The sequence below is a fragment of the Polyergus mexicanus genome, unplaced genomic scaffold (assembly GCF_030449975.1).
Source record: "Polyergus mexicanus isolate NDT 795.1 unplaced genomic scaffold, iyPolMexi1.0 SCAF_5, whole genome shotgun sequence".
Taxonomy (NCBI): Eukaryota; Metazoa; Arthropoda; class Insecta; order Hymenoptera; family Formicidae; genus Polyergus; species Polyergus mexicanus.
Genome location: NW_027223325.1, coordinates 72,501 through 88,907, shown reverse-complemented (window position 1 = coordinate 88,907; position 16,407 = coordinate 72,501). Strand labels below are relative to the sequence as shown.

Below are 16,407 nucleotides of genomic sequence, written 5' to 3'. Positions count from 1 at the left end.
TCTGCAATCTTCGCGATATACTTTATGATACTTACGGTCATAGACATAGTATATCTAGACCGAGCGTTTGCCTTTATTTACGGAGTGGGGGATAAAGATGCACGTAGAAAAGGACATACTCTCTTTCGTGCCCCTTGCGTTCTCTCTCGCTCGCAACAATTTCCTTATGCATAAGGAAACGGACCAATCAATTTTCTTATGCTTATGATTATGCGTTTATGCAAAAGTGTGTGCTCTCCGCTATTGGCTTTAAGTGTTCTCTCTATATAAAGAGTGTAAACGGTGCAAATGCAAACGAAATGAGTAGACTTGTCGATAGCGGGAAAAACATTGATATTTGTTAGAAGCAATGTGTAAAAATCAATTTTCCAACAAGAATATTATATGTTGTTATCTAAGACAAAATGGATAATAGTAACAAGAATTTGCACAACATCATAGATACGATCGTAAGTACTACGTATGGCGTATTTTTAAGTTTTAATCACAATGTGAATGTACGAGAATAGAGGTTAGTTCAAATTTTGATGTTAGAAATTGGTATTGTTTTTTAGCGAAAAAAAAACATAATTTTTTCTTAACATTTTTAAAGTTTTTCTGTATGAAAGTGGTCTGGATAGAAAGCTTATTCGGGGCTGTGGGTATATACAGAATCTATAGCTGCCTTACAATTAGAAATATTCACGTGGTTATACAAATTTTAGTATGTCGATTTACCGGTACGCCACTAATGGTTATTTCGCTTTTTCTATGGGTACTGGGTAGATTGATAACAATTGTATGAAGACATTATTATAACTATACATTTCGGTTTTCGATTTTCTTTGTGTTTTTGTTTTCATCTTTATATGTAGAAAATTTAATAATTGCTATAAAATTTAATATATCTTCTAAATTTTCTTTGCAATTTTTTTATAATTTTAAATTTGATAAATGTAATTGAAATATAAACGGTAAATAATTTTACAATTCTAGGAAGATGATTATAAGGCAAAAAAAGTGAAAGAATCAACTTTATTGTTGAAACAAAAAATGTGCAAGACACAGTAAGTGTTTCTTTTTTTTATGCCATTTTACTTTTTTTTTTTATGATTTGATATATTATACAATCAATTCTTCGATGGAATTTGATAATCTTTGGTATGTTTCAGTGATTTAATTAAGCAATATATCGAAAAAGTAAGAGAATTTAATTGTTTGAAATCAGATTTGGAAGTTACAAAGAAGGATGCCAATTATATGAAATCCAGATACAAATCTGTCATAGATGAGACAAGAAAACTAGAACTTGTAAATAATAATTTTTCCTAAATTAAATTACCATTAACGTTCCCTTAAATTTTTTGTTAATAATAGCTTTTTATAGGATATACTTTTATCTTTCAAGCTGGTATACAAAGATATTATTTAAATATAGAATATAGAATTAATATATTAAGTGTAAGAGATAAGAACAACAATAATTTCTTTAAGAGCTTAGCCAGAATATTTTTGAGATATTTTGATGATAATGTAATTTTTTATTCATGAATACAAATCTCGAGTTTCTAGCTTGTTAAACATTGCTTACGTCACATTTGTACTTTAACTAACACATTTCAATTTGATCTAAGAAAGAATCACGCATGTGATTATATATTAATATATGCATCTTACAATCTTTAGCAAATTGTAGACGATAAATCGAAGAATGAAAAGTTATCAAACAAGATAAAGGAATATGAGATAAATATAGCTGCAGATAAGCAAACTATACAACAATTAACATGTAAAATAAAAGAGTTGGAAGATGAGTGTTCTACTAAAATTATGGAGTATGATCTACAAAAGTCATCTTTCAAAGGTAGAACAACAAGTTAAATATTCTTATATTTATTTCTCATACATTATATAATCAATACATGGAAGAAAAATTATATTTATATTTATACTTTCAATAATATAATAATATCTATTTTTTTCTTCCTTTATAAGACAAAATTAAACATTTGGAACATGAATTGCAAAAATTAAAAGTAATGCACAAAAGAAAGGAGAAAAAAGTTATTTCCAACAATTCTGATACTGCTAAATTAAGTTTGGGTAAGTATAAGACTAAAAGCAAACAATTTCTTATTGCTGTATGCTCAAAATGTGGATTAATATTGACAGAGACAAAATCTAGTTCGGATATTGGTATCAATGTATTCTTATGTGATGATAATGGACTAAATGCAAAACCTGAGGTACAAGAAAAAAGCATCATGACTGATGAATTTTATAATATCAAAGATGATCTGTATCCATTATTTTGTGCAAAATGTGAATCTCATTTGCCTTCAGCCTTAACACCTGAAAAAATATGCAAAACAATGTGCACATATCCAGACTTAATAGAAAAAAATTTTTATCCACCAAAAGAAGTTCTTTTGTCCCCATGTTTAGTTCCTAGTAAGTAACATACGATATAATTATTTGATACAATGATAGATTATAACTAAACTAATTTACTCATATATAACATATTGTATGTGTGTCGTGTGTGTGCATATATTCTTTAATATTGTATAATATTGTATAATACTGCATTATATTATATACATATCCTTCTTAATATTTTTAATTTTTAGATACATATCCAGATTCTACAAATAGAAATGAAGATGTCCTCTCTCGAGCATTATCTATGTCACATTCGAGCCCATGTAACCACTATAACGATTCAACAGTTAACAATCGGAAGTCTGAATCGGTATTTCACTCGATGTCTGCTGCGATGCAAAATGAAAATGATGAATTAAAAAATACAAATATTACAATGCATACACCGATTGCAACTAAACCATCTAGTAATCTCAATCCAATTTCCAAAACATGTACTTCGTTTCAAAGTATGGATTGTGCGAGAAAGAATTTCTGTTCCAATGATTTATTAGCTAAGCATTCTTCATCTATTGAAAAGATAAGGAAGCAAATTCGATTGTTAAAAGGTCAAATGAAAAAATTTAAAAGATTGAAAGAAAACCCAAATACTAATTCTTGTCATTGTATTATAAATCATAACGATAATACTTTGCTAAATTCGAATCTAATTACCATAATCTGCAAAGGCATTGCAGAACATTACGATAAAAGGAAAAAGATTTGCTCTAAAAATCTGGGGAATATTGGAACAGAAAAAGATAAAAAGATAAAACTTAAAAGACGTCGATTGAACAAATATAATGAAGATAAAAATGTATCTGTGTGGAAAATTGAAAGCTTTGATGAGAGATATCTACAAGATACACTTTATAATAAATCTGAAGATACTATGAAAACGACTGCATGTGATATTTTACAATCTAAGCGTGAATTATGCATAAATAAGAGTAATGCAATATCGTATGTAAATGCGTCCAGTAAGTTCCTTAAAGACATTGATGAGTATGACAAAAGAAAGTTTATTTTCTGCAAAGAGGATGCATTGAATTCAGCAGGAAAGGCGATTGTTGAGGATGATCTAACGACATCACATTTAAATACTGACAAATTATATGATAGTATTGAAGAAATAAGCAATAATTCCTTAAGTGAAGTTAATACGAAATTTGTCGATTTAGGGATGAAAGTTTCATCGTGTAACAGTGATATTAGTATTGATGATGCTGATATAATTTCGAAAGAAAATAAAATTAAAAAAAAGAGTCAAAATAAAATGAAATATAGCGAGCGTTTGTTTAAAAAAATTCGTAATTTAAAGAGAAAGGTGCAAACAAATTCACATGTAAATAAAGAAGAGAGTATTGAATTACACTCTGATGATCATAAACCAATAAAAAAGTTGCGGATTGCACATACTCCAAAACCATCAGTTCTCCAATGGAATACCGATCGAGAAGATTTTACACATTGCACTATAAAAAATATATCTAATTTAGAAGCATTTCAACAAAAGTATAATGAACGATTAAATACACAAGTTTTGAAAGATAAGTTATTAATTGAGAACAAAGAAGATAGTACAATAAGCGAGAAATGTGATGAAAGAAGTGCTGAAAAATATAGTGAGATAAACAGTATTGTTGATGAAAGATCTATCAGAAAAATACAAGAGAGAAACTTAGTCTCGACAAATAGTGAAAGTTGCCTTCAAAATAATGACAATTTCACTCTGTCTGTTATGGATATTGAACGTGTATCTACAGTTTTGGAACTTGATAAATCTGATGATGTCTCTGTTGAAGATTCAAGCAAAGAAAGTATATCAGTGGAGGGAATAACGGTAAGAATGTCAAATAATTGCGATGAGCTTGATGTATCACATAATAATGTCCCAGACAATATGGCAAAAGATTTAAAGCTTGAAAGATCAATCCCACTAAGAACACAAGTCATTATCCAATCAGAAGCTAGTCGTCTCTGTAAAAATTCGAAATATGACACATATAAGTTTCCTGAAAATTTACAAACAAAATCGATCGATATTATCAAAAAAGGAATAACACCGAGTGTTGAACTGAAATACATTTGTAATACAACTAGAGATGAAAGTTGTGACAATCATGAGATATCGAAGAATATGGATACAAATGATGATTCAATGTTGAATCAATCGATTGGGATAGAAGCAACGGGACATGAAAATCGTAATAATCATAATATATTTAATGAAGTTTCTGAAATACAATATTTGCAGAGAGACAATGAAATCATTATTGAGAATTGTACAAATGATAATGGTGTAGACGAATCTCTCAACAAAGTAAAAAATACATTAGGCAAGCAAGGAGGAGAAGTATATGCTAATGATAAAATAACTGAGATACAAACTATTGAAATTCAGAGAGAAAACGTATGCCTAAATGAACAAAACAACGAAACAAAATTGATCAATCATGTCCCCTATGATAATGTTGAACAATTTCAAACACCAATGTCTCAACTAACTACATATATTAACAGAAAATGTATCAACCGTAAGCTGTCACAGAAGAAGAAGACATATGATTGTACAATTACAGGTATTTAATAAATAAAGAAAGAAAGATATAATTACAAAATATATTTTAAGAAGACAATCCGTCTTGAGGTGCATAAAATTAAGTAATTCTTTGAAATTTCTTTTAGTAATATTCAAAGTATGCGTTAAAAAAAAAATTTTTTTTAATTTTTAAATATTATATGTATGGTTTATATTAAACATGATATATATGTAAGCTCATTAGAAAAAAAGTAATCATTAATTTTTGAAAAAGAAAATAACGTTAAAAAAAAGCCCAAAATGTTCAAAATGATAATCATTTAATATCAAATTTCGTGTTTGTTTTAGATTGTCTTCTTAATTCATTTTAAATGAAATTAAATATTGATACATATTATACATGTATTACTTATATTTTAGACAGATTTGTGAAGAAACAATTGAAAAGGCTTATAAATAGTGCCTGGGAAAATTCTGTACATTACGATGTAATACAAAAATTAGCAAACACATGCGGACCACGTATTATAGCCAAGTTAGTATAATATTTTGTAAATTTGTCGAATACATAACAATTAGAAGTAAAATTTTAAATATATTAAAAATATTAATACATTCGTTTGAATTACGCTTAATATATGGTTAATTTGATTTTTCAAATATTAAATTTGAAATTTTCCTCTATGTTAAATATATGAATAAAGAGAAGAATAATATTTTTATTCTCCAATTATATTTTAGATGTATAGTTGAATTTTTGTTAGAGCATGTCGAACATGACCATGCTCTGGATAAATCATTCACTCCTCCAGCACCATTGATGGCAACATATGAGCAGAAAATTACAGCATTATTAATCGATTTAGAGGTGTCGAGACCAACGGTCCTTCACTTTGTACAAGTTGCTATTGAATATAAGCTATTCAATCTTTCGAGTGAAGCGAAGGTTTATATGTATATTTGTTTTAAATAGTATACATTTAATACAAATTAAATTATACTATACAAGGCGATTCAGTAATCATGATAATTGGCAAAACGATAACTTTTCATGAACAAAATGCAAAAATTGTATTCAGTATTTTCTACTTATTTCTACACGAGAAATTGTCTATTGTATTACGATTATTAGGCCAACCTATGATAATAATAATAATAATAATAAAGCAACATTAATGTTTTCATATATGCAGATGCGAGTTGGCTCACTCACGCGGATGTATCTCGTCCTGTCACGTATCCAGAAAGACAGAGGAAGAGTACGCATAATGTGCTGCAATGCTCTCTACTGCATGAATCTTATGTCGATAAATGTTTTATATACAGTACTTACATCCTGGCCTGAAGTACTTCCCAATGCTGAGATTAACAAAGGTATTGTATATGCCATAATATATATGAAAAAAATGTTTAATGAAAAGAATCATTAAAAAGAGTAATAACAGATTCTAAGACATTGCGTAATGGTCTCAACATTAATTGTAAAAATCGTTAGGCATACAATTGCATGCAATTACTGTGATGTAAGGTGCAAATTTATATTGAACATAGTTATTCGATTAGATATCCAATTTTTACAGAAATATTACCGACGTGCATAGCCTTTCTTATCGGCTCGCAACAAATCCAGGGTGCACCATCAAAAAAGTTATTAAAGAAATTACTTGCATTAAAGACATTAGTATCGAAATTTTATAAATATGCTTATACTAAACAAGCAAGAGATGATATTGTTAAAGAGCTCATGACTCTTCTCAAAGGTAAGTATATTTCTCGCATATTTTTATAATTTATATAAATTGCTATATATATATATATATATATATATATATATATATATATATATATATATATATATATATAATGTGTATGTATATGTGTATGTATGTATAAATATACATATTTGTTGTAGCTAAACGGACTAATGGTTTAGATACAGCCATTATACTTATTGCAAAAAGAGGAGGATCATCTTGGACATATAAAAATATCATTCAATCTGCTCTATTGCCAATGATTATCAACTATGAACATCCTTGTATATATAGCGCGTTTTCTCTACTTGGTATGTTCATTTTTTATTTATTGTATTATGCTTTTGATGAAAATATTATATTTTACATATGTTGACGTTATTTACATTATATACAGGGTGTCCCATAATATATGTCAACCAACTTCAGAAATGGATTTAGCACTTAAAAATAATTATAATACGTACGAAAATAGTGCTAAAATAGTATTAAATTCATCTTATGTATTATGGGACACCTTGCTTTGTATGTATATACATTATGTATGTGTGTGTGTGTATTTTTATTTATTTATTTGTTTGTTTGTAGGAAAGCTTATGCGCGCATTTCCATTAGAAGATAAAGACAATATTGTGCAGGAGATTAGTGAACAGCTCTGTGATCTTATCCAGTCTGGCCAAGGTGATATATCTATTTTGCATCAAAAGCTAGTCTTATATAACAATATATGTGTGTAATATATAACATGCATATATAATTTTATCCATTTCTGTAAGTAGGTACACACGATCAACAAGAAGGCATAATATCTGCATTGCTCAGTCTTTCCAGACAAAAATTTGATGTTGTTGCATCATCTATAATAAGATGGGCGCCGGAAAAATCTTTAAGGCCAACTGTCATCACACAGTTACAAGCATTTATAAATACACGTAATCGAAAATTTTGGAAAAATTATTTACAGTGTATCGAATTAAAGTAAAACATGTTATGCCAATTGTATTAAACGACGAGATTGACATTTGTATCTTTCAATTATCATTGTAATCTGTTTTACAGCTAATTAGATAAAAATACAATGACAAACAAGATATCTTATGGACATGTTGCGCGATTATAATGCATATTGTTTACAAATTGACGATACAGTTCATTCATTTTGTTTTAGCGAAATATGTAAATAATGATTTAATTTTATTTTGCGCTTAATTTTAGATATTATAAACTTTATTCGCGCGTATAATATGTTTACATAAAATTTAGGTTTTATTTTATTATTAGTCTACATAATATAAAATTTTTTTCTAAATGCTCTTCGTGCTTCGCGCTGTTATAAAAATCACTAGCATTTTTAATTTATTTTGTGTTTGTAAAACTCGTTTCATATTTTGTTATGATATATTGAAATGTTTCCTTGTGATTTATAGATATAAGAGATATTTTTCGCGTGTAAAAAAAATACGTAAATATTATAAAATACATATTAGTCTAGACATTATTTATTTTTCTCGAAATTTCTTTGCTAAAAATGTATTAGAGATAAAATTATCTTTTCTCCCCAGTCATTGTTGTAAGGTTTAAAAAAACTATCGAAAGTAATGTTTTCAAAGTTACCAAGCTAAATAATAATTTAAATAGGCCGTAAATTAAGGCTCCTGATTCTCTTTAGTACAGTTATATTGAATTATAACACAGTTAAGTTATATATACATGCATTTAGAAATGAGAAATTATATACATTTTTTTCTTAGATTACACATCGAAATAAATTAATTTTTTTCACATACCATCATTCGCCGATAATATAAATTAACAAGATATATCGAAAACTCTCTTTTTTTGTTTGTCAATTATCCTGCTTTTTAACAAATGCATGTATATAATTCAATCGACATGTTTCTGTATATTTTCCGTAAAAACGAACATTTTTATAGTTGATCAAAATTTACAGCTATTTATAATTAAACGTTTAACTCATAAGCCGAAAAGAGTCTGATATATATATTTTACCTATCTGTACTGTCAGACACGAGTGGAATGTCGTGTCGACAAAATTCATTTGAATTTATAATGTAAGAAAATAAAGGTATTTATATACATGGTTTTTCTGCATCTGATGTAATCTAATGTCATAATTGCAATAGTATGACTGCAGCAAATAATTAGGAAAACCTTCAAATAAATATAATTAAATAAAAATAAAATATAAAGAAAAATTAATTAGAGAATCGATCCTCTATGACAAAGGAATAGCAAAGGCAATCTATATTTTGTAGTCATTCGTTTTTCTTCGATCTTTTTATCTCATTTTCAAGATTTCCATATCGTTTTATATTTCTTAGTATGTAATTATACCAAGCAAAAAACTGTAGTGAAACGAAATATTGATCCAAAAGAAGTATATTAATAATCATTAGATTTCGGTCAATTTTAATCTGAACTCCATTTCTGGAAAGCATGCGTTATACTACCTGAATATTGAATTGTATATATAAATAGGGATTATAAAATATCTATTTTTTTATGAAATATTATTTGGATATATACGATGAGCTTGATATTGCCATTGCGTGGACATATATGAATAAAATGTTAATAAAAGAAAACATACAATGAGATATGATAACGTACAATGCAAATATCGACATTTATGTTAATCTTAGTCTTTTCGAAACAAAATTATAAGTTTTTATTTTTAATATAATAATAATGCTGTGAGAAAGATAATAAAAGTATAATTATAATAATAATAATAATAATATAATAGATAATATAATATAATAATAATAATAATATAGATAATATTTAACATATATATCATAAAAGCTCCCAACCGCAGAGCACGCCAATTTAGTACATGTATTTCTTTATAAATAATAACAATATATTTTGGATGCGTTGCCGAGCGGTGTAATATTTTTTTCTTTTTGTTTTGTTTCCAAAATTCCATTTAAATATAACTTCTTCCCTACAACAATGTCTATTTTCTCTTTCTTTTCTTTTTTGCACACGCGTGCTCTTGTTCTCATCTCTCTAATGATAAGCAACTAATTCTTCCAGTTAATCGATGTCTTTGGTACATTAACATCGGGCAGCATGCTATTACATGCTATGGAAGTTTGGTATATCAGACGAGGGTACCCATCACATTATCTGCTGTCATAAAGTACGCTTCAAATATATGCTTCCGAGTTCTCGAACATTAGACGGACAAGATTGTTATTTTTAAGAGCTCAATGTGCGAGAAATAATGATGCGGAATAAATATCAGGATATTTCGATTTTATCAGGGAAATTCTAAATAAAATTCCAAGATCGATAGTATCATGTGTATGTATAAAGAGAGAGAGAATTAAGGAATTAATAAAACTATAAAACTGTTGAGATGACGAATATTATTGTTTCTGTGTGTATATATGCGTGCGTGTGTGTGTGTATATATATACGCAAAAACAATAATATTCGTCATCAACAGTTTTATAATTTTATTTATATATATAGTGTGATTAATATAATTATATTTGATAGATATCATAATATAGCGCGAGCAATATTATATATTATTATTGCAAATTGAGAATAACAATATTTGAGAAAAATAAGAAACTAGATTTTACTCGGTATATTGTTTCTTGGCGGTTTTGCAGGATTTGTGCTACAATCATTTACTGAAATATATGATTTTTTAAGGAAGAAGCACTATATATATATATTTGATATATATATTCATTGGATTTTTGTTCGAATTTTAGATTGAATCGTAACTTTAGAAATAATTTTATGTATGTGTGTAGTGCATTTGAATTTATAGGAATGAAAAATTTTTAATAAAATTAATTGGCGAATGTATCTTTTCGTCTTGCCATAAAAATCATACGATATCATTTAATAGTAATTATTTCTCTGTAATTAACATGGTATAATTTAAATAATGTTATTTATCCAAATTATTATGAAATAGTTGTAAAACTATCGCAAAGAAAATGGTATTTGTGTCATTTTTTTGGATGACACTTTGGTGTTGTTATTTCATGTAATATAGTCTTTTTCGCGCGCGGAATACAATACGCGAGGCTATCTTATGTGCTAAAATGCCAAATCATTGGTACATTAATTGATCATGTTACGTATACTCTTTTGAAATTGCTTATTATAATATTTTGTATAATCGCTGATAACGATAATGTACACGATATAAAAATGACGCTCTCTCTCTCTCTCTCTCTTTCTCGTTTGACTAATTTGGCCGAGTCAGAAAAAGCCTTAAATGAGAAAAAAAGGCGAATTAACCAAAATTGGATGACACGAAAGAAACAAAAGTATCAAGTAAATAAAAATAAATAAATAAATAAAATAATAATAAAAAAAACGCGCGCGCACATACGATTGTTTCTAAATTATAATAGGAGTTATAAAATGTTAAAAAGAACGAATAATATAGTCATTGGCAAATTTCTGTAGAACAAATCGGAACTTGTGACTTGCATTAATCTATATATACACACAACATATTACATATATATATATTTTTTGAGACCTTAAATATATTTCAGATGTATTATATTTTATACTATGGAAATATATACATCATTTTGAGGAATATTTTGACAGTTATTTTACACGAATTCTAATTTTGTTATATATTCGTTCTTTTTTTAACAAGCTTCTTATACACACATATTTTAGAAATTTGTACTATGTGACTCTATTATTGTTTTATTGGTAAAAAATTATTTGTTCGAATATAAATGTAAGATCTCTAATACAAATTTTTCTTTGTATATATAAATATCGTCGAGATCTTTAATTTATTAAGACAACTTATTAAAATACTTATTAAGTACTCTGTGCGAGAAGTTTCTTTTTTTTTCTATAAATAATCTACATGTTTGTCTTTGTAATGGAGGCACAAAAGAGATGTTTATTTTGTAAGTAACAATATGTCTTTTTAATGTAACAATAACATGTATATTCCCCTCTCAAGAGAAAATCGTACGACCATTTTCTCGCAGCTATACTATGTTTCTAACAATGAAATTAATTTGTACAGATATATGTGTATATATAATCTATGTTCATTAAATCTGCAGTAACCAATTATCATATTGAATCTGGAAAGAAATGTAATATATGCATTTGTATTTAGGACATTTGTGGTTTTATCTAGCTGCATACATTGACTGTACTAATTGCATGATATTGATATGTTACAGCAAACATTTTACTAATAAATCCTTTATAATTAGTTTCAAGCGCGCGCTCAAATTAAAAGTAACAGACAGTTTTGTTCTTTCGTATCATCCGCTAGTTTTAGCTGATAAATGTGTTTTATGTTTGAATGTGATACATTATGCATTCCATTCTCAACATTCGTATCGATACTGCAATTTCACAACACATTCCTCCTTGAACAAGTCCTTAGTGATTAGTTTTATTGATACACATTGAACTAAGAATAACTTCTAATAATAATTAATTGTCATAATAATTAATTATATTAATAAAGAATATAATAATAAAATAATAATAATAATAATAATAATAATAATAATAATAATAATAGTAATAAATTAGGAACCACGTATACAATATGAAATATGAAAAATTAAATTAGAATACACTTTCATTAATGATAACTATTTTATACATTAAAAAGATACTATTTGTATTCGCTTTTGTAAATGTTTAGGCCACGCTCTTGTTTCTTTACGTTCTCTCATTCTCTCTCTTTCTTTCTCTGCAATAAGCAGGAATTTCTAACAGTTCGAACAAAGAGTCATTTGTGTGTCGTTGTTGTTATTATTATTATTAAATGTATTTCGAAGCGATGAGTGACAGATGGGTGCGTAATTAATATGAAAAACGCGTAACAAAGCATATAGAAAAGCTGTTCTTTTATACTCTCGAGAGTATCTACAAATATACAAATCATTATTGAATTGTTGTTTAATGTCTTCAACATCTTCTCTGTCACTGTTAGAATATACTTTGGATGAATTATATAATTATAAAAATATGCATTTCGAATTTTTTTTTTTTTTTTTAAGCACAGCGTGATACAGCAAAGTACCATAATAAGTTGTAATACAATGTAGTACGACGAAAATGTTGCTGTTATTATAATTATTGATATTATCGAAGATCCGGGATTATTTTAACATAGAATAATTCATTATTTACAAGAAGCTGAAACAAAATGACAAAGAGGCCCAGCCTCAAGCTATGTCCAAGAAAACATATTAATCCCCTTCTATTGCATCTTAAAATAGCATTCTTTAATGCTGCTTAAATTAGAAATCAAGTAATCATAATCTGAAGATGAAAGAATTCGAATAATACAAAAATGATATAATGTGTAGAAAAAATCATGAATAAATCTTTTAGCGATTATGTATGCAATCAGAGATAAATTCAAATCTTTTTTATCTAAATAAATAAATAAGTAATAAAACGAGAACGGTGTATGATTAATATGATTGGGTGTTAAAGCATTTTCCTTGATTTTGAAATGCAATAACAGATATATTAATTTTATGTATTGAACAAATACTAATGAAAAATGATTGGGACTAATATCTTGCAGAATCATACATGTACTACATATCTCATTCCACATTTATTCACTTAATTATTTTGAAAATTAGATGAATGTGGAAGATAAATAGAAATTCTCAATTTCCTTTCATGTAAACGTCATACAGACGAAATATAATTAGATTTTCTATTATGAAATTAGTAAATTATGAGCTGCGCTTATACAAAGTCATTGAATTAATTTTTCTAGCATATTTGTTTTTCTACTTCCTCTCTCTCTTTCTCTAATGACATATTCTGTCTTTTACAGATGCTTTTTTTTTACAGATATACAGAAATAAAGATTGATTTCACTACAAGTATTATCATTGCGTGTATGTTCCATATGCCTAAGATTTATTAAACGATATTTCATTAAGAGCAAAGCGTGTCGAGAAAATATTTTGTCAATACGTAACAATACAACGTCGGATGGCGATCTGACGTCAATAGATTTTTCTAACCAATTATTAAATAGATAGCATATTTATTTTGAGCGGCGAAACGTATTTCATATGCGCTTATGAAACTATTGCTTTCTGGTAAGATTTATATAATTCGGTCGGATTTATATAATTTAAATTTAAATCCTAGAGACTTCTCTACATATAAGACACATACGTTCATTATTAACCCTTTGATACTAATGGTACAATTAATCACGCATTCACAAAAATCATTTTGGAAGAGCCTATTATAAGCGTACAATGCAAATTATAGTAAATTGCAATATACCAGATGTTCGTGGAGCAAACACCGCGAGGTATCATAGAACGCATTCATTCGTGATACATCATTATCCAGGAGCAAATTCTGGATCAAAGTCTTTTACTAGCGTTTGTTGTCGAATACGGATAGCATGTACCAAGCATCAAAAAGTTTTATCTTGTCTATTATTAGCGATTTTCGGCTATCAATTTCATGTTTTACGAGAAGATTAGTTTGTTACTAGTATGTGTCAGCGTCCTGCGCTCATAATAACACAACGATTCATCGTTGAACGATGCTCGTCGCGGATGTAAGACAGATAAACGAGCGATTCCATTTGATCTTTTCTGATCAAACATATTGAAACTATACGTCTTGCTTTCTTATGAAAGAGAGTAGAAAGGCACTACTTTTACAACTGATGCATGTATCTCTCTTTTTATTTTTTTCTATCTTGTTAATGACTTGCAACAATACTACACGCGATACTAACGTTTGCATGAAGACAATATTCAATGATTCCTGTCATTTTCAAAAAAATAATATATACGGAAATGTTTTGTCTCGAACATCACATTTTTTGTATGCGAGGTGTTTTCCATTTTTCCTTTTTTTTTTCAAATGAAAGAATTGTACCGCGGATGAATTATTAAGATACTCGTTGGAAAGAATATACGCGATAATCGACGAGCGTCGAATGTCCCTTCGATCAGACTCGGGGAACTCGAGTGCGGCAATACGGGAATGTCTCGACACGAGGATCGAAGGAAGCCGACATGCGTCGTCTCGGTATATGTGTCATTAGCTCAGAAATTGTACTCAATATACTTGACTCACTTTGTTTTCTCAGCACCGCGTTAAGATGTTTTGAATCAAATGGATATTGCTAACAAGTTCGCTACTAAAGGCTACTAAAGGCCGCTGCTATCTCGAGATATATCTCTCACTATCATCGATATTTATTCGACGATATTTCGTATGTTTCGCGTGTTGTCGATAATAAATCGTCGCAGCGGAACGCGTCGTACGTAGACGGTGCGTCAGGTAGTTTGCTATTGACTCGGATGCTTGCTTTCGCTGATGGACGCCATCTTCATTGATTCCGCTTCTGAGCAATTCCAGCTCGGCATTCTCGTTTGCTCTATCGTTGCCTAAAGAAATTATTTTATAATATATTATTTATAAAATATTAAATTTATATATTATATTATTTAATATATTATTTTTAATACATTATTACTTTAATCAAAATTACAATTTCGATTAGAATATGTATTTCGCATTTATTCGAGTTTATATCTCGATAGCCGAGCTTATTAATTCAATTCATCTTCTTTTTCTTACCGAGCTGTTGGGATTCTTGGCCATAAAGATCATTAGAGAGCGGCTGCGGTTGCTAAACGGCCTCAGCTCTGGATCTCGACCAGGACTGTCTACCGTGTCGACGTTACTGCTGTAGCGAAAGGAAAAAAAAAAGTAGAGAAAAGCCAAATGTAATATTCGCCACAAGTAAGTATATAGAGAGTCTCGGTATTCTCTCTCTAGATGACGTCGTGGAGACGCAAACTTTCTCGAAAACTGCGCGACTGGCGTAAATATCAGCCGGATACGCCGAAAATTCATGCTACGAATGGAAATGACAATGATAATAATGGAAGATCAATTACCTCGACCGCAATTCCTTTTGCTTTCGCTTACAATGAATGTAAGCCGCTATACAAATGATAACGACGAGGAATACTGCTATTGTGGCACCACCGGCGATGCTGGCTGTCTCCAGCATTACTCGTTGCCGTGAGGCTGTTGAGGAGAGGGCATTTTTATTTTATACTTTGCAAATGAAATTTTCAGAAAAAGAAATCTATATTTATCTATACTTACGCAAATAGGAACCGTCCAAATCTTTAAATTCGCATCTCTGCCCGATATATCCATTCGCGCATCTGCGAAGTAAAATATCACAAATTTAATTAATCGATAATTGTCGGTATACATATCACGAGTTTGTGTCGTCGTTTTTCTCTTCTTCCGGGACAAGTACGGGACAAGTACGGGACAAGCACCGAAAAAGCATGCTCTTTAAATTTCAACTATTTTCATTATCAGATATTCATCAGATAAATATATATAAATGAAAAATGTTAAGGCTTTTAATCAATGCTTGATTTATTACAGATTGGTTTATCGGAGTGCGTAATCATACGTTGATAAAAGAGATCTTTACATTTTTCATTTTACTAAACGATATAATAACTTGATTCTCGCTGGACAAAACCGACTAAACATGAATATATACGTATATATACTTTTACGAACAAATTTGCTCGGTTTGAATAGACGAGCATATTTGTATATCGATAATGGTGCGTGCGTGTATATGTATTGTATTTGCGCATTTATACTAGCTTTTAGTGAATTATCATTTCTACA

At 28.8% G+C, this 16,407-nt stretch overlaps 2 protein-coding genes across 4 annotated transcripts in view; one reads left to right on the top strand and one right to left on the bottom strand.

The window, feature by feature from the left end:
* Nucleotides 1-309: 309 nt before the first annotated feature.
* LOC138933766 (putative leucine-rich repeat-containing protein DDB_G0290503) lies at nt 310-8,782 on the top strand. Of its 2 annotated transcripts, none has more exons than XM_070296759.1 (14): nt 310-449; nt 976-1,046; nt 1,152-1,290; nt 1,666-1,843; nt 1,975-2,082; nt 2,152-2,430; nt 2,610-4,982; nt 5,363-5,477; nt 5,684-5,888; nt 6,136-6,316; nt 6,523-6,702; nt 6,855-7,007; nt 7,285-7,377; nt 7,476-8,782. In XM_070296759.1, the coding sequence occupies exons 1-14, from the start codon at nt 405-407 to the stop codon at nt 7,676-7,678; spliced, it is 4,323 nt and encodes a 1,440-aa protein (XP_070152860.1). In that variant the 5' UTR covers nt 310-404; the 3' UTR covers nt 7,679-8,782. The 2 variants fall into 2 exon arrangements, with proteins under 2 accessions (XP_070152860.1, XP_070152859.1); XM_070296758.1 differs by having other exon boundaries at nt 7,473-8,782.
* Nucleotides 8,265-16,407, bottom strand: part of LOC138933767 (uncharacterized) — a 27,983-nt gene continuing 19,840 nt past the window's right edge. Inside the window, exons 4-7 of one of the 2 annotated variants that reach the window (XM_070296760.1) lie at nt 15,859-15,920; nt 15,645-15,777; nt 15,322-15,427; nt 8,265-15,128 (exon numbers count right to left, since the gene is read on the bottom strand). In XM_070296760.1, the coding sequence (XP_070152861.1) occupies nt 15,030-15,128; nt 15,322-15,427; nt 15,645-15,777; nt 15,859-15,920 (400 nt within the window). In that variant the 3' untranslated portion in view covers nt 8,265-15,029. Of the gene's footprint in view, nt 15,129-15,321; nt 15,431-15,644; nt 15,778-15,858; nt 15,921-16,407 lie in introns of both variants that reach the window. The other variant, XM_070296761.1, reaches the window with a different exon arrangement.

Coding starts and splice junctions, on each gene's coding strand:
- LOC138933766 (XM_070296758.1), top strand. CDS start 405: ATGGATAATAGTAACAAGAATTTGCACAACATCATAGATACGATC. Junction 450..975: donor ACAACATCATAGATACGATC/GTAAGTACTACG, acceptor TTACAATTCTAG/GAAGATGATTATAAGGCAAA. Junction 1,047..1,151: donor CAAAAAATGTGCAAGACACA/GTAAGTGTTTCT, acceptor GGTATGTTTCAG/TGATTTAATTAAGCAATATA.